This window comes from Belonocnema kinseyi, chromosome 6 (genome assembly GCF_010883055.1).
Source record: "Belonocnema kinseyi isolate 2016_QV_RU_SX_M_011 chromosome 6, B_treatae_v1, whole genome shotgun sequence".
NCBI lineage: Eukaryota > Metazoa > Arthropoda > Insecta > Hymenoptera > Cynipidae > Belonocnema > Belonocnema kinseyi.
This window is the reverse complement of record NC_046662.1, coordinates 38323048-38342263: the sequence shown is the minus strand read 5'-3', so window position 1 is coordinate 38342263 and position 19216 is coordinate 38323048. Positions and strand designations below refer to the sequence as shown.

At 28.1% G+C, this 19216-nt stretch overlaps 2 protein-coding genes across 5 annotated transcripts in view; both read right to left on the bottom strand.

The window, feature by feature from the left end:
* Positions 1 to 731: 731 nt before the first annotated feature.
* On the bottom strand, positions 732 to 8535 carry LOC117174592 (fatty acid synthase-like). 2 transcript variants are annotated; one of them, XM_033363823.1, is made up of 15 exons: positions 8430 to 8535; positions 8016 to 8171; positions 7210 to 7460; positions 6732 to 6957; positions 6205 to 6626; positions 5778 to 6071; positions 5495 to 5705; positions 5251 to 5411; positions 4583 to 4900; positions 3975 to 4501; positions 3593 to 3873; positions 3136 to 3513; positions 1917 to 3067; positions 1034 to 1753; positions 732 to 962 (listed from the first exon to the last, which is right to left on the bottom strand). In XM_033363823.1, exons 1-15 carry the CDS (start codon positions 8479 to 8481, stop codon positions 852 to 854), a joined length of 5259 nt encoding a protein of 1752 aa, XP_033219714.1. In that variant the 5' UTR covers positions 8482 to 8535; the 3' UTR covers positions 732 to 851. The 2 variants fall into 2 exon arrangements, with proteins under 2 accessions (XP_033219714.1, XP_033219715.1); XM_033363824.1 differs by having other exon boundaries at positions 8016 to 8214; positions 8430 to 8446.
* Positions 8536 to 16108: 7573 nt separating this feature from the next.
* The window catches only part of LOC117175224 (box A-binding factor-like), a 54883-nt gene continuing 51775 nt past the window's right edge, over positions 16109 to 19216 (bottom strand). For 2 of the 3 annotated variants that reach the window (XM_033364884.1, XM_033364882.1), the window contains exons 8-9: positions 17053 to 17162; positions 16109 to 16736 (exon numbers count right to left, since the gene is read on the bottom strand). In XM_033364884.1, coding sequence (XP_033220775.1) covers positions 16723 to 16736; positions 17053 to 17162 — 124 coding nt within the window. In that variant the 3' untranslated portion in view covers positions 16109 to 16722. The remainder of the gene's footprint in view (positions 16737 to 17052; positions 17163 to 19216) is intronic. The other variant, XM_033364883.1, reaches the window with a different exon arrangement.

The following is a 19216-nucleotide window of genomic DNA, read 5'->3' as shown; positions in this document are numbered from 1 at the left end:
TGAAAATTGGCTAAATTAGCGTCAGTTGAAGTGAAAAAAGATGGGAATTTTTCATTTTCAAAAAATCCACTTTTTACCAATTATCTCAAAAACTACAAAACCTATAAATTTTTGCAAGAGGAAAAAAAGTTGCGCCTTGAAATGCTCTACAAGTATCAGTCTTTAAAATCGAAAATAGAAAGATTTTTACGTTCACAGTCCATTAGACTTAGAGGCTGCGAATTGCAGACGTAAAGTCAGTGGAATTTCTAAGGAAAGTCAACGGAATTTCTGCAGAATTTTCAACTGGAATTTTCGTAGAATTTTCGTGGAGTGCTTTCCGAGGAATCTTTCCACGTGGGTTGTGAGGTAAAGACGCTCACTTTTCAATGAATTATAAGTGGTTCTTTATGAAATAAAATAAATGTTAGTGTTTTATATCTAAAACTGCAGCACGATTTTACCGGAAGCAGGCGCTTTTCTGTATCTGTATAAAAATTTGTTGTAAAACTTCTTTTCTTTTCTTCTTATTTATTTTTTATGTTTTTTTCTAGGTTATTATTAAATTTCAACTAGATAACTCACTTAAAAAACCAGTAATTACTTTTCGATTTCGTTCTCAAATACAAGTTTTTTCAATCTAGATTTTAAACCTGTATTAAAAGAGATGCACTATTTTCCAAATTGTGAAATGAGTTTATAATATATGAAAACATGATAATTAGCATACGATATAAATTTGCCATAAGCATTTTTATTAAAGCTTTATATAAATAAATTTCGCAAAATAAATATATGTGTATACATATCACTCAGGGAAGGAAAGAGATGAAGGTTCTGAGAATGATGGCTTACATCATTTTGTATTCATTCTAAACATCCAAACTCTTGAATTTGCTAGTTGTTAATGGGTCAACTTTGTTGATGTAGTTTTCGAATAATTTTTTCTCGTTTTCTTCAACAATAATGATTTTATGTACTTCCTGAGAATAAGATAATGCAATTTACAAATATTTCACAAAAATATTATTATACTTAATTTTAGTTTTATTACCTGGACAGTCTCTTTTATTAAAGATTCATAAAACACCCTAACGATAGAAAATTTTGCTCCCATTACATCATCAAAATGCTCCAACGCCCTAGGAATCGTCAGTAACGCAATTTTTTCATCCTTTAAACTTTTTACGTCAACAATTCCTGCCATGGGACCCCATAAAACCAAAATACGAGATTCCGATTTTCTCTCGCAAAATTTCACCATTTCGCTTTCCTGTAGCAAGAGGTCATTTAAGTTTTCCTTTATATTTCTTACAGTAAAGCAGATGACAAATTTTCGTAAATTGGGGCAGTATTTTGTGGTATGTTCCTCCAGAAATTTGGTGAATAAATCTTTAGAGCACGAGGATCTTTGAGATAAATTATTCATACGTTGAAGATCAAAAATAACGTCAATTGGACCAAGTAAAGAAGCTTCTTTTAAAAGAATTTGTGCATTTTGTTGTTCTGAAAGATCCAAATTATCTCGAAAAATTAGATTTACTCCATATCCACGTAATAAATCTAGACGATAATCACAAAATCTTCTTTCATTCTTTTTGCTGGAGGCTATAATTATATTTCTTGCCCCTCGAGAAATTAAAAAGTCGATTAATTCAAGACCAAAGTTGCTGGTACCTTCAATTATTATATAAGATCCTTTTTTCGAACATAAAAATTGGGATACTGCTAATACTTGGTTCTTCGATTCTTTTGGTTGTACTTTCACTATAATCTAAAAATTTGAAAATGTATTGATACAAGTCTATAGTTTTCTATCCTATTTTATCATTTCCGTTTCTGATAAACATCATTTTTAACATTTCTTGTTTCATCGCAGGTGCTAAAATGTAATTAAACCCTTCATATTTTTATAATTTCTGTGACTAAATACTTACTTTTCCATAAACTTTATTCACTAGACTATCAGCAAAGGCCATGCTTAATCTCTCTCTATCATACAAATGTCCATACAAGGGTTTGACAACTCCTGATTTCAACCCATCTTCCACCATTTTAGCCAAAATTTCTTTAGTGCACAAATCTGCTTCAACAACTCTCCTTGGAACCACCGAATAAAGACTAACTTCCTTCAAAAAAATTTCCATGCCCACAGATTCACTGAATGCTCCTTGAAGATCTCCAATCACAATTACTCTGGCATTTGCTTTCGCACAAATGAAGCAAGTTTCTATATTCCTGAGATCACTTCCATTGTAAATAATTATATCAACTCCTTCTCCTTTTGTTTTCGCTAAAATGTGATCTGCAAATGCATCCGTTGAACAACATAGACGATTTTGTGGAATAAATGGATAAAGGTTTTGAAGCAATTTTTTATCTTCGTTATTATTATAAGTGATGGTGATTTCACATTCCTCATGAGTAGCCAAATTAATAGCTGCCTGCCCAAATCCACTGATGCCATCGTAAATTAGTACTGATCCTCCTTTTTTAATTTTTCCCTTCAAGTAAAGGGCATTGTAAACAACTGTATATGCCAAAGGAACTGTTGATGCATCTCTCAAAGACCAACTTTTTGGAATTGTCCAAGTATAAATCGAATCGCTTCTAATTACGTTAGACAGGGTACCACTTGAAGAAAGTCCCATTATTCGAGTTCCTTTTGAACTAATTCCAGCGTATTCAAGCCCAAAAGTTTTTGGATTTAATCGGTCTCTTCCAGTTTCTTCAGATACTAATTCTCCTGTAGCTAAAAGCAAATCTGATGAATTTACTGCAGCGTATTCAACTTTGACTGTTTTTTCTATTTCAAGGTCATTGCATGGATGCCCTTCTACCCAAGTTATTGAATTTGGATCAGACACTCGAATCTGGTTTGCTTTCCAATTTTGAACAACAGAAAGATTTTGTTTTATTTTTGTAAAATTCCAGGAATTTAATAATGCTTTTTCTGGTTTCTGAATTCCTTCGATAATCACTTCTCCTGTAGATGAATCTTGTAAGATTGATTTTAAAGATATCCCTTGCATTTCAACTCCGCCAGCAGTTATGACATTCAATTGTTGATTAATCTCTATTGGAATTTCTGTAAAAAATATTATTTTAAATATCAAATTAAATAATATTATCTTGATTATATCTTCAAGTACTTGCCTTCTAATCTCTTCAGTTTGTCCTGATGTTTCTTATCAATAACAATTTTTTTAATCTTTATTGGCAATTGTATTTTCCGAATGTCATTGCCAAGAATACTCATTTGAATCATTCCTTCTAAGAATGTTATCCAATTTTGTTTCCAGATGAGAGTTCCATTTGATGCACTTTTAGATGACTTGATGATGCTTCTAAATGATTCGGAATATTGAAAACCTCGCATTTGTAATTCTGTGTAGATAGAATTTCCATCTAGTTCCTCCGCGTTTTTTTCAGATTTGATATATTTTATACTCTCATCAGCAGGTTTCTCAGTACTTCGAACAACACCCGAACATAATAAAATGTTATTATTTGTAACTTCAAATATTCCGGTTCCTAAATCATGTTAAATTTATTAAGTGATAATCTAATAAATTAAATAATTATTGTTATACATAGTCATATTTCATATTACCTTTCTGAACCATCACTACTAGAACAATTTCTTCATTTTCTGGAATGACCACCTGATGTTTACAAATCTGTACATTTTCAAAAACGATTGACATACCCTTTTCTTCACTTAATTCTTCCAGAACTGTCCATGCAAGTTTTAGGTATAAAGCAGAAGGTAGAACAATTTTATCATCGATTTTGTTTCCCTTCAAGAATTCCCAAACCTCATTTTCTAATTTGATAGGGAATTTCATTTCAGCTTGCTTCTGTTCTTGTGGTTTTTCGTAGAAACTTGTGTACCTTGAAATTTAGAAGAGTTATATCTATAACTTATAATATCCAGTATCAATTCTTTAGAACAATTGCTAGAATTAAAACATTTTTTAATCTTGAGTAGGTACCAATCGTTTGAGTGATCCCATTGTATCAAAGAAGATATCGAAGGTGTACCAGATGATACAGGATATTCAATACTTGGATAGAGTTTCGAAATTTGTGGATTGAGTCCAGCACTGTATAACTTTCCAAGAGCAGCCATCAAGAATTCAACATTGTCAGGATGTCCTCTTTTAGTCAAAGGTACATTAACAACACCCTGTGGCAATGACTTTCGAAAAATGGCCTGCATAAGTCCATGAGGAGCAATTTCAATAGCAATTGCATCAGAAGGAATGGCCTTCACAGTTTCAGCAAAAAGGACAGGACTTAATTGATTGTTCATGTGATACGATCCTGAACACAATCGAGCCTTGGGTGTTCCCCATTCATTCCTGGGAACAGAAGTACTCAACCAACGATCAGTTCTCGGTTTTGGATTGGGTATTTCTTTATTAAAGTACCCCAAAACCAAATCTCGAACTGGTTGCATATAACGACTGTGGTAAGCAATATTTCCGCATGCAACTTCCCTTGCAAATATTCCGCTATTCTGTAGAGCGGAAATTAAGACTCTTAAAATAAAAATCAGGAAAAGAGAAATTGAAATTTTTTGTCAGAAAAATTTTGTTACCGTGAGTTTTTCTACGAATTTTTTCATAGATTCTGCAGGACCACTAATTGTGGTACTCTCTGCACTATTATGGCAAGCAACATCGATATCAGGAGGACAAAGTAGTTGAATATCTTCATAGCCAAGACCAACCGCAGCCATAGAACCTTTTATCATATTTGCTTCCACTGAAGCCAAACCTCGAACCAGAGCACAAAGGACCATTTGCTGTGCGGTGATGCAACCATCAGCATAACCGCATCCTAATTCTCCAAGTGAGTGACCGATTATGTAATCTGGTTTAATTCCGATCGATGTCAGGATATCGGTCAAGCCAATCTAATGATTTAAAAATTTAAGATAAAATTCAAGATTTTCGGACATTTTCTTAAAAATGAGATTTTAAAAAGCTGAACAAGAAGTTTGTGGTTTCCAAATGAAAAGACTGAAACCCTAGTTTCCTTCTGATCATGATGGAACCATTTTTCAGCTTAAGTTTCTATAGTGGCATTTTTTAAAGATCAATAGCAACGGAGTTAAGACATATTTTTTAAAGGACCTAAAACTTTAACTGTCAAATCTTTTTTAAAATATTAAAAGGTTTGAAAACACCCTATTTCTATGATATAACTATGAAACACAATACGAGCCACGACTTTAAAGTTATATACAGAAATATAACAAATTACTTGTACAGCCGTGATGCCAACAAAGGCGTTAATTATGTAATCAAACATTTTTGGATCCTTTTCCGTTAGTATACGAAATATATCAACTCCTCGAGGTTTTAACACAGCATCACATTTTCTTATTGCTGCAGCAAAAATTGGTATCCTCAAAAGAGCTTCTCCTGCAAATGAATAGAATTAATAGTACTAAATGCAACTTATAAAATTATAAAAATGAAAGGGTTTAGTTACATTTTTTACTCACCCATTCCGACCCACTGTGAACCCATTCCAGAGAAAATAAACCAAACTTGCTTCTGACTGCCTGAGTTGTACTCAATTTGACGATTTTTGGTTTTTAATAAACCTCGAGGTGGTAATAGTGAGTATCCACGATATAAATGTCCAATGTTCTCACTTTCAAAAACATTATATAAAAGTTGTAGCATCTCAACATCCACAGGTTTACTTTCTACCTGTATTCAAATTGTCTTAATAAACATTCTTTTATTCATTAAATATTGATTTTTAAAAGAAAATGTACTAACTTCGTCCAGGATAAAAGCAACAGACTCTTCAGTAGATCCGGAAGCAACTACTAATCTTGGCAAATCATCACTTGGTTCGCCACCATTTTTCTTTTGTTTTTTATATGATTTTAAAATTATGTTAGCAGCAACACCTGTTATTGCTAGTGTATTAATTACTGCATATTTTCCCTTCCATGGAACTTTTTCATTTACGACCTTTACTCGACCTTCTGTAAGAGGAGGTATTTTTCTAGATGGATTTTTATAATGAAGGTTAGGAGGAATTATTCCTTTATCCATGGCAGTGATAACCTATATCAACAATCAAAATGTGAAACATTTAAAAGCAAACACCAAAAATCTTTGCATTTTAAATCGATATGTTTACGAACGAGAATGCTATGTTAATTAGTTTCATAAATTATTTATAGAAATGATGTTTGACCTTAACAATCGAATTAAGTGAATTAGCATTGGAGCAAGAGCCAATATTCGACCTGACCGAACCAATAAGTAGTGGCGAATTTCGTCCTTCATTAAAAACAAGATCAATGGCCTTCACTTCCTGGGCATCTGTTTCCACAATTCCTAATCCATCCGCTTCAACAAAATCAATATCTTTTCCAGTAAGTCCGGCTCCCTTCAATGTTTTTTTCATAACATCTGCCTGAAATTCACTTGTCGGATAAAACGCAGGAAGCTGATCATCTGTTGGTCCAGCTAAGGAGAGAACATTTTTCACTTCAGCATAAATTCGCTTTGCATCTCGAGCTTTTTGTAAAAATAAAACAACGACACTTTCACTACGTGCAAATCCATCTGCTCCATCGTCAAAGGATTTAGTTTTTCCCTCTGGTGACAATAGTCCTAAGAATTGCATGAAATGTTAATTTTTGGAAATGAAATGTTAATTTCTGGAAATGTCATTCGTTTTTTGTAAATTGGAAACCAATGGCATGGTAAAAATGTTACCTAATAATGACATATGTAGTGATAAATATGGATGCAGAGCTAAACTGACACCGCCAACAATGGCACTGTGAGATCGACCATGTTTCATGTCAAGATATGCTTGTTCCAACGCAGTTACACTTCCGCAACAACTGGCATCAATATTAATACTCTGACCCACTAGACCCAAGTAAAAAGAAATTCGATTTGCAAGCATCGAACGACTGGTGCCCATAATACAGTTTTGCTGGAATTTAAATTCTGCTTAGAAATCGAAGGTCAAAGTGTTATACAGAATGAATTTATCATAAATTTGCTCATCCTAAACTAGGCAGTGCATATTTTTGAGAACAAAAACTTACTTATAGTTTCTAATAATTTGTATACTCGTTTTGTGATATAATCTTCCATTAAAAAAGTTACATTTGTTGGCTAGATTCACAAGGCTTAATATATCTTCACATCCTAGTAGATGGCATAAATTAATTGAATGAATTACCTCAAATTTCTCATAAAAAAGTGCTTTTTCCGATTCCGCAAAAGTTGTTGCAGTATAAACCGAAGTTCTGCTGCCCTTCAGGTGTCGAGGATTAATTCCAGCATCTGCGACTGCTTCGTATCCACACTCAGTTATTATTCTCATTTCCGGAATCATAGCATTCGCAAGTTTCGGATGAACTCCGAAAAATACTCGATCAAACTTTGTCACTTCTTTCAGCTTTCCAGTTCGAGATGGAATGTTCGGATTATCTATCGAAATACAACTAATTTTCAATCATTTATTTTTTAATTTTGTATTATTAGAGAATTTAAAATATACACTAAAAAATACTGGATCCAAGATAATTCGTTTCTTTGATATTGTTTTTTTTTTATAAATCGAGGATGTGTTTACTTCAGTTGAGTAAATATTGTTAAAAGACAAAAAACTCATGTCTGGACTGAAGGAAATAATTTCTTTGGTGATGTTTCTTCAATAAAAAAATCTACGTTTGAATAAAACATCTGAATTTAATTTTTGACTTTGTTACTTGCTTATTATAGATAATATATCGCATCTTAGTATTTAATTTCAGGTGTTTGACTTTCATTTGTTTGCAAATAATATTTTCTCGGTTAATATTTCATTGATTGAAATAATAATTTCGTGCTTTTGATTCAGAAAGAAGAATTTCTTTGCATTGAAAAAATATTTTCTTTGCTTTTCTTTGATTCATGATTTTTCTCAGTGTAAAAAAAGTTAAAATTTAATGTTAGACATGATTTGTTTAATTACATTAAAATAATTCATAAATTAATACGTACTGCAATCCCACCTTGGTTCATCTGTGACACAATCTACCATATCTAAGAGATTCTTTTGCAAAATGTTAACATTTTCACTGTTTGGAAACCTTCCCGCTATTCCCGTTATTACTATTTCATTCCCCGTCATAGTTGATGGATCCATTTCGTTGACCACTGTTAAAAATGATTTTTCAGTTTTATCTCGGATTATCTGAAACTAGTTACTCATTCAAATATTCCTTTCATTTAACAATACTTTTTATTTTCATATTTATAATAAAATGATAGTGCGTTAATATATAATAACAATCGAATAAATAATAATTTCTTTTTTTTAAATATTACAAATTATTTTTCAGCTATGAATTTAAATAATTATATATAGAATTGTGCAAGTCTTATAAAAAATACACAAAACTGGACACTTCTCACTTTTATTCTCTTCGACCAGTATCTCTGGACTGTCACCTCGTTTGTATTTCATTTTCTCTACACAGTTACTGTGCAGTGGGGTCGAAGTCGACAAACCAAATGAATATGTAAAACAATTTTTTTTTCAAGAAGATCCAGTATTACGTATTACATACAAATCACTTTACCGTGAACTTTCTGAGATGAAATAAATTTGATTAATGTGAAAAATACTTAAAATATTTCTCAAATTATAAGCATTCAAAATTCAAAAGGTTTACCAAACAGCATGTAAAATTTGTAATGCTGAAATTGGGCGCGTTCATATTAAAACGTGGGAAATTTTGAATTTTTTCCCCATTCAAAATCTATACTATTCTTCTTTGAATACACAAGTTTTAATACGATATCATTCAAAATTCACTTTTTTAATGTATATACGTTAAAATGTACTTTTTTAATATTTGCGTAAAAAATTATTTTTAAAATGTAAATTACTTCCCACGTGCGATTAAAATTTGTTTTATGATCATTTAACAACCAAATATTTCAGTAAATTACTTTCTACAAACAAAATTTGTTTAATGGTTAAGGTTAAAACAGTGAGAACGTCTTGATTGTTTCTTTAAATTTCATTGTATGCAGAACACTTTGGAATTTAAAAAATGTGAACAAAAATATACAATTCGCGTCGCGAATAATTTATAAATCAGCAAAATCAATAAAACGCGTAGAATCAGGTAGAATTTTTAAGATGCATTTTAATTTATTGTTTAAAACGATTTTACTATTCTTTTTTATCATTTAAAACTTTTATTGAATGAAAAAATAAACAAATGTATGAAAACTGTTAAAAAGTGTTTGTCTGTCTATCTGTGTGTCCGTCTGTCTTCCTGCCTGTCAGTCAGTCATTCAGTCAGTCATTCAGTCAGTCAGTCAGTCAGTCAGTCTGTCTGTCTGTCTGTATGCCTGTATGCATGTGTGTATGTATGAATGTATGTGTGCCTGTATGTCTGTATGTATGTATGCATGTATTATGTATGTATGTATGTATGTATGTATTATGTATGTACGTATGTATGTATGTATGTATGTATGTATGTATGTATGTATGTATGTATGTATTATGTATGTCTTTCTGTATTTTTCAAGAGCATTTTTCAAGAGCACCCACAGTTTGGCGGGAAAATTTGAATTTTTACATTCTCATCATATAGATGGAATGGCTTGGTTTTCTGTGATTTTAGCCCTATCCAGTTTTCTTCAATTCTCGATGTTTTGAGATCCCCTGAGTCAGAAAAGATAGGTTTTACGAAAATGTCTGTCTTTCTATCCGTCTGTCTATCTGTCTGTCTATCTATCTGTCTGCCTGTCTGTAGTCTGACGACGCGATAACTTTAACAATAACAAAGAAGGTATTAGATTTGTGTAAATTTGATCATCCCCCCCCCCCCACTTTTTGTAAAATGTCCACGTTTTAAGACCCCCTGAATCCGATAAACAGGTTTGTACAAATTATCTGTCTGACTGTGTGTCTGTAGATTTTTAGTTTGTTAGCACGATAACTTTCGAAAGAATTGACAGATTGGACTCAAAAGTGAGCGTATTTTGAACATTTTTAGACCACTTTGTTTTAAGATTCAAAAATTCTCTGTAAAATTATTTATAATACTCGAAAAGACAAACAATTTCTGCTAATAACTTTTGTTGATAAAACCAAAATTTACCAGAGTTAAAGCATTTACAAAATTAGACAAAAAAAACACAGGAAAAAAATATATAGAAGTTTTTGGTTTCGTACCTAAAGGAGGGTCGGACAGTGGAAAAAAATTACTTTTTCGGTTCAAATTAACGTACAGCCCCCAAATATTGACCGATTTGAACAAAAAAATTGTTATAAAAGCTATTAAGATTTATACGAGAGTTGTCTAACCTAATTTTTAATTAAGTTTTTAATTTTTTATAAGTAAACAAATATGACGAAAAAAATGGCCATTTTATTCGATTTGACGATCCTGGTGCTCGTTAATAACAGGAAAATTGTTAAGATCGCATAAGTTGCATAGGGTAACATTAGTTAAAGATGTTCCAATATTATATATTAAACAACCAAATTTTTTTAAAACAAATTATTTATTGAAAAAATGTTTTCAACGATTTTCCATAATTATACGTTTTTCAAGTCATATTGCAAGAGATTTGAATAGAAACAATATTATATTTAAAAAATGTGTTTCAAGATTATAATTGTTCATATTATAATCAAATTTAATTAAAAAATACATTAATCAGGCATTTGCCGACAGAAAAAATCGTTTTTTTAGGTCAATTTTTTTTTAATTAGGAACTTCATGATAATTTCAGCAAGATTCATAATTTTTTGATCATTTTATGTTTTTTTTTAATTTAATAAATAAATGCATTATTGAGGCATCTGTCAACGAAAAAATTCTTTTTTTTATGTCAGCTTTTCAATCAGGATCTTCATGATAAATCAGGCAACATTCATGACGAGTTGATAAATGCTATCATTTTTTAAAACCAAATTTAACAAAAAAATCCATTATTCGGGCATCTGTGGACGGAAAAATTCGTTTTTTTATGCCAATCTTTTCAATTGGGAACTTAATGATAATTTAAGCAAAATTCATAATTGGGTAATAAATTTGATATTTAAAAAAAAATTTTAATAAACGAATACATTATTCGGGCATCTAGCGATGCACACATTTTTTTTGATATCCTAATTTAAAAAGTTGACATAGAAAAAACGGATTTTTCCGTAGACAAATGCCTGATTAATGCATTTGTTCTGTTTGCTTACAGAAATCATAAAATTTATGAACTTAGTATGAATGTTGCTGAAATTCTCATTAAGTTCCCAACCGAAAAGACTGGCATGAAAAAAAAAACCGAAATTTTCTCCCGACAAATGCCCGAATGCATTTTTTTATTAAATTTGTTTTAAAAAATCATAAGATTGATAAAAAAAATTATGAATTGTGCTAAAATTATCATAAAGTTCCTAATTAAAACAAAATTTACATTAAAAAAAAACGAATTTTTCTGTCGAAAAATGCCTCATTACTGAATTTTTTCATTAAATTTGTTTGATATAAACAGTTATAATCTTATGAGAAGTTTTTTTAATATAATAGTGTTTTTAAACAAATTTCTTGAAGTATAACTTAATCGTATAATTATGGATAATCGTAGAAAACATTTTTTTAACAAATAATTTGTACATAAAAAAATTTTTGTTTATTGTATAATATTGCAAAATCTTTATCTAATCTTACTCTATGCAACTTAGGGGAGTTTAACAATTTACCTGTTATTGACGAGCACCAGAAACGTCAAATAAAAAAATGGCCATTTTTTCGTCATATTTGTTTATTTATAAAAAAAATTAAAAACATAATTTAAAAATCAAGATTGGTTGAACTGCTCAGCATAAAACCCTAACCAAAAAGGTAAGGCTGATGTGTAGACCGTATGTGCTACGTTTAAATCGAAAAAATAAATTTTTAAGTGAGAAAATTCAGTTTTTGAAAACCCGGTAAGAATTGCAATAAAATATAATACCAATTTTTTTTAAAGAATGCCTATTTTTATAATGTAGACAATAAAACTAGTCTGTTTTAATATCAATGTGTTCCAAGCACGAGATACGTGATGAGAATACATTCGTTAAAGCCGAAGGAGCTTTAACAAAAGAGAATTCACTATCACGAAATTACTGCTGTCGATACTTTGACCTTTAGTTTTTAAAAATCTGTGCAAAATACATATGTGCAAGATAAATATATTATCGAGCGCGAAGGGTGAGAACCAACAGTCCAATTATTTTTGGTAGAAAGTTCATTCTTTTAATTGAAAAGTCTACTATTGTATTTTTGGTTTAGAATTTAACTCTTTTGGTTGAAAATTCTACTATCTAATTAAGAGTTGGACTACTTTGTTAAGAATATTTCATTTCATTGATTACAATTTATTTAGTTAATTGAAAATTGAACTATTTTGTTGGAAATTTCTTTTTTTTAAAGATGTTTGTGAACTGCAATTTTACCTATTCCACTTTCCGTTCAAAATTGATCGATTTTATTTTAAATAAATTGTAAAAATTGAAATAGTTTAATTATGGAACTATTTAGTTGAAAAGTATTTTTTGTTGAATGTTCACATTTTTGGTTGAAAATTGATCTTTTTGATCAAAAATTCAACTACATGATTGAAAGTTAAATTAATTTGTTTAAATTTAATGTTATTATTTGAAATTCATCATTTTAGTTGAAAATTTAACTATTTTATTGAAATTTCTTCTTTTTTATTTAAAATCAAAGTTTTAAACCGAAATTTTAACTATTTTATTCTTTGCTGAAAATTAATCAATATAAGTTTGTAATTGAACAATTTGGTTGTAAATTACTTTTTTGTTCAACATTCATCTTATTTGGTAAAAAAGTTCATCTTTTTCACTGAAAACTCAACTGCTTCGCTGAAAGTTGAACCCAAAATTAATTTTATTTAAAAGATTTATGTTTTTAGTTGAAAGTTCGTCTTTTTTGTTTTGTTCAAAAATTTTCTTTTCGTGTCGAAACTGAAACTATTTTGTTACGAATTAACTTTTTGGTTGAAAATAATATGATTTTGTTAAAAAATTTAATTACTTTGTTGAATTTCGTTTTTTATGGTTGAATTTAATGGTTTTTATTTAAAATAAACATATTTTTAAATAAAATATCTAATATTACATTTTAATTTAATAATTCATCTTTTGGGTTGAATTTAACTGTTTTTTCATCTAAAATTAAAATATTTTTTGGCTCATATATTATACCATTAAGTCATCAACTATTATATTTTTAGTTAAAAATTAATCTTTTTACTTTACGATCTAACTAATTGGTGGAAAGTTAAGCTTCTTTGTTAGACATTAATTTTTTCAAGACTCATGTTTTTAGTTGAAAATTCGTAATTTTTGTTTCAAAATTCAACAGCTTGGTTCAAAAATTTCATTTTTGTGTTGAAAATTTTACTATTTGGTATACAATTAATCTCCTTCTTAAAAAATTTAACTAGTTGGTAGAAAGTTAAATTTTTTTGTTAAAAATTAATTTTTTTAGGCGAAATTCATCTCTTTAGTTGAAAATTTAATTACTTTGTTGAAAATTCCTCTTTTTTGGTTAAAAGTCAAGTTTCTCAATCGCAATGCTAAATTTACCATTTTTCTTTGAAAATTTATTGTTTTTATTTGTATTAATTTTAATAGTTCAAATAGTTCAATTAATGAACTATTTGATTGAAAATTGCTTTTTTGCTCAATTTTTCTCGTATTGGCAGAAAATTAGTATTTTTTATTACTCTTTGGCTGAAAGTTGAATTAATTTGTTAAAAATTCATTTTATTAGTTGAAAATCATCCCTTTAGTTGAAAATTTAACTATTTTGTTGAAAATTTTACTATTTTGTACAAAATTACTATTCTTCATGGAAAATGCAAATACTAGGTAGAAAATTGAACTTATTAGTCTAAAATTAATGTATTATTTGAAATTCATCTCTTTAGTTGAAAAATTTACCAATTTGTTAAAAATCTTTTTATTAGTAATTCAATACTTATGCAGAAAATTCGTCTTTTTGGCTTAAAAATGTAACGCCTGCTTGCCAATTCTCTTTTACTGTTAAAAATTCAACTATATTGTTGAAAATGAAATTTTTGATTAAAAATTAATATGTTTTTGCTTAAGAATTTAACTAATTTAATAAATTTTTTTATTATTCATCGGCTTCTTATTTGAAATTAAGATATTTTTTGGTTAAAACATCAACTATTACATTTGTTCTTAATAATTTATGTTTTTTAGTTATAATCAACTGTTTTTTATTTCAAGTTAAATTATTTGTGTTTAATATATCAACTATTATATTTTTTTAAAGAATTAGTCTTTTTTAGTTAAAAATTCGTTTTTTTGGCTTAGAAATTCAACTGCTCTGTTAAAACAAATGTGTATGTTAAAAATTCAACTATTTACTTAAAAATTAAAGTTTCGGTTGACAATTTCACTATACATTGTGCAATTTCGTCTTTTTCGATCTAATTTAACGGTTTTTTCTTAAAAATTAAAATATTTTGTGGGTAAAATCTTAAATATTCCTTGTTTGTTAATAACTCAACTGTCTTATATTTAAAATTAAATTATTTTTTAGGTAATATAGCAAACTATTTTACTTTGTATTAAAAATTAACCTTTTTTAACTGAAAATTCAACTACTTGTTTGCATGCTAAACTTCTTCCTTAATTTTTTAAATATCATGTTCATAGTTAAAAATTCAACTACTCGGGTAAAAATAATTTTTTTGTTTATTATTCCTCTCATTTGGTAAAAAAAATAATTCTAATTCATTAAAAATTGAACAGCTTGCTTGAAAATTAAACTAATTTGTTTGAAAATTCATGTTATTAGTTGAAATTAATCTCTTTGGTTGAAAAGTTACCTGTTTTGTTAAAATTTAATCGTTTTTAGACTAAAATTACACTTATTGTTTGACAATTAACTTATTTGCAGAAAATTAATATTTTCAGCTTAACAAATTAACTGTTTTGTTCCAAATTTTTCTTTTTGTAATAAAAATTTAATTATTTTGATAGGAAAAGAAATTATTTCATTGACATTTTAATTTTTGGTGGAAAATTAGTCTCTTTTTGGTTGATGACATAAGTGCTTTGTTGAAAATGCCTTTTTTTTTTAATTCACCTTTTTTTATTTCAATTACAAATATTTTTTTGTGTTAAATATCAGTTATTACATTTTTTGTTGAGAATTCATAATTTACAGCTAATTTTAATTGTTTTTTTAATGAGAATTAAAATCTTTATTTTTTTGAAATACTAACAATATGAAATTATTTTTGAAGTTAACAATTAATCCTTTTTAATTGAAAATTTAACTAATTAGTTTCGAATTCCACATTTGTATTTAAATTTTTTTTTTCAAAATTCATTATTTTATTTAAAAATACAACCACTTTTTTTAAAAATTGATTGTTTTAGCGGTTTAAAATTTACCTTTTTTTGTCAAAATATTAAAATATACTTTTAAGTAAAATTTTGTGGTGAAAACTTTGTGTGTAAATGAGGAGAATTTTTCAAGTGTGGTTCAAAAAGTCAAATTCGGAGAATACATAACACTCAGGAAAAAAAATGTTGGAATCAAAATAAAATATTTTCTTGATTGACAAATACCCCATCTGATAAAAGATTTGGTTAAAACAACCAAAAAATTTAGGTAGGTCAACCAAATTTTTTTTCTGCGTAATAATATAAATATAATAATATAATATAAAATAATAAAAAACAAGTCCAAGGATTTATAATTTAAAAATTTTTTATTTCCACCAAACCTGTAGACATCGTAGAAAAATGAATGATTTCACCTAGTAATCGAATTAGTAATTTATGAATGAATACACTTTTAAGTGGGTCTAATAATTATAGTACTAATAAAGTTTTTTCTCTGAAACCTAATTTTCTAATTAAAAATCTAACACACAAATATATAATTTATATTAATATAAAAAGTAGATGCACATTGGAATAGTGCAAATAATACAATTATCATTAATTAATCACATCATGTCTGAAGAAAAAACATTTATTTTTAATCTTCGGAATGATTTTTTAATTTTAAGACAGTAAATTAAATTTTATCCAAAATTGTATGTTTTTACGTCACATTTGTCTATTAATACACTCCCTACGATATATAATATTTATATATTACTCTTTGGGGTAATTTTCATACTTAAATCTAAACAAATTTTTGGACAAAGTGTTACAAAAGCTATGTACATACAAATTATTGTAACTCTCTTCTGTCAACTTCCATTTTCATTACAATATTTAAAAAATATACTTCAGATAATTTTATTAATTCTTGTAGTCTAGTGTATATTTTTTATTATAATAGATCGCAGATACTTAAAAGTAATTAAGCAATAAAGGAGAAAAATGGTCTAAAATTTTTTAGGCATAAAAAATGCTTTTTTTCTGATTTTATGAGTTTTTGGCATGGTGACTCGTTTGAAATGGAAAACTTGAGTTATTCTGCACGAGATGGCGAACGAATTCAGGGCGCGGAAATTTTGAAACCAGGTAAGGCAGATCGCAACCGGTAAGGCAAGTTTCGAATTTATCGGAGGATGTCTCGAGTCTTGAGACTCGAACCACCTCAAGATCTGTCGGTATGCATTGCTGCTGTCGTTGATGTTATGACCGTCGTGAGGTCACTACTTGCTCGACTATGGATTGGCTCTAGAGGTGGCACGCTGTAAAAAATATTTTTATTAATTTTATCTACTTTAAAAATTTTCAATTATATTTACTCGTCATTTTTTTTATTTACGCATCAACATTAGGGCGTTTCAAATTTATAGTTCAAGATTTATTGAGAATGTTTTATTGTTCAAAATTGTTGTTAATTTGCGATATTATTTAGAATATTTATCATTTTCTTTTTTTTAATTCTGATTTTATTTTCTGCCCTCTTTCGAAATCCTTTCGGAAATATAAAAAAAGTTTTAAACTGACGAAGTTGGCGGTTTTTCTGAAAATATTCAAAGCCAATTTACTCGAAAACCCCACCGTTCTTTTTTCTCTTGATTGTTTCTAGATTCCTCCTAATGAAAAGTGAATAATCCATGATAGTCTGCTCTGTGCCGGCGCCTTGGAGAGAGGAGAGAATTTTTTTTTGTCTGTAAAACAAAAATTAACGTTTTTTACAAAACGTCAAAAGATATGAAAAAAAAAGTAAAAGGAACAACATTTTTTCTCTAGAAAAATTTTAGAAAAATATCTTAATATTTTTTCTCTCTCGCGTTATTTTCGAGATTTTCGCGAAAATATGTATAAAATCCTTCAAGATTATATTTTTTTAGAACTTTTCTAGAAAAACAATTTTGTTCCTTTGACTTTTTTTCGTATCTTATTTGATTTTGAATATTTTCAGAAAATCCGCCGCCATTTTGTCAATTTTTAAGATTTTCAAAATTTCCCAGGGATTTTGGAAGGGGATGAAAAATTTCATCAAAGTCATAAGAAAAAAGATACTTGATTAAAAAATATCACACTTTTAACAAGAATTTCCACCGTTCTTTGATTATTTGTGGTTTCAATTTTTAAAATTCAAATGTTCACCAATTTTTAAAAATTTCTTGTCTTATTTTCTTAGGAAAATCTCACATTAAAAAAAAAACAGAAAAAAGGAAGTACTTGTTATCAACATTTTGGAAATTGAAGTTTTGTCATTTCTGAAGGAATTTTCGAAAGATAATTTACATCAATTAATGTTGACCCCTTCTTAATTTATACTAGAAAAATACCACAAAAAATGCAAAGTAGCATTATGTTTTTCCAATAAGTCACAAGTTTTCAAATGATTTTTAAATCATTTTCAATTTTTCAAACAACTTCTATTTATATTTATATTTATATTTTTATTTATATTTCATGAATCTTCATTTGTTAAAACAATTTTTCCCCTGTAATTCATAAAAAGTTATTATTTCCTGGAATTAATTGCCCATGAATAAAATGTTAAAATTGATACTTTTAGTTAAATACAATTCGCAATTATATATACAATTAAAATCAGCCCTTCCTTTTCGCAGGAAATGTGGAGAAAATTCTACTTTTTTTAATCTCTAACACTATATGTCGCTTATTGTTTAGTATTTTCTTATCTCCAAGAAATCGATTTAAAAGAATTATCATTATTTAAACAATTAGTTTATAAGTTCTGAGATAAGAAAATGGTGAAAAATAAACGACATTCGCTTGAAAAAAACTAGAATTTTCTCCACCTTCACTGTGGAAGGACGCAAGTGAGTAATTATTAATTGTTTAAATAATTCGGAATTTCTTTTTTCGGAAACCCAACAAATTGAGGGATCGATCACCAAGAATTGAAAATCTATTTTACTATGCACACGTGTAATTTTTCGATTTGAGGGTAAAATAATTTTAAATACACAATAACAAATTTCGTAGAACTACTTATTTGTTTTAAAAAATAGGTTCTAAGATCTGAGGACAAGGAGACAAGTATTATCAGTTTCTTTCAATATTATATATAAATGATTTTCCTACGAGTTTTCAGAAAATTCAAAATCATTTCTGAATATTTCTAATTAGAAAAAGAAATCCCGAACATTAGTAGTACATTTTTTTTTATTTTACAAAATCTTACAAAAAATTTGAAAAAATTTAATTCAGGCCAGGGTATTTAGGTCTATTACAAGCTTGGAAGATTTTTCATTTAATAAAAAACAAAAAATTTCAATTACATAATTCCCCTTTTAACAAAAAAGAATAATCTTTTAAACTAGAAGATATTTTGCCAAACAAATTTTTTATTATACAGGATTTTACAAATAATTAGGAAACATTTGAGATAGTTTGAGAAAAATTTAGAACATTTATATATTTCGAAGGAATTTTAAAATAATTTATCAATTTTCAAAAACCTTTTTATGTTTTAAAATATTTTTATTTTCTTTAAAAACATTCTTCAAAAATAAATAATTGTCTTAAAATCGTCCAGATTCTTTTTTGAAAATTTCTTATATATTTTATCTAGGCTTTTTTTAAATGTTCAAAAATCTACATTTAGTTTTGCATGTTTTGAAATATTTTCTTGAAATACTTTTTAATCGTTTAAAAGCTTCTAAATATTTGTTAAACTTACTCGAAATGTTTCTATAATTTTGTAATCTTGAGAAATTCAAAATGTTTTCTTCGAAATATTGAA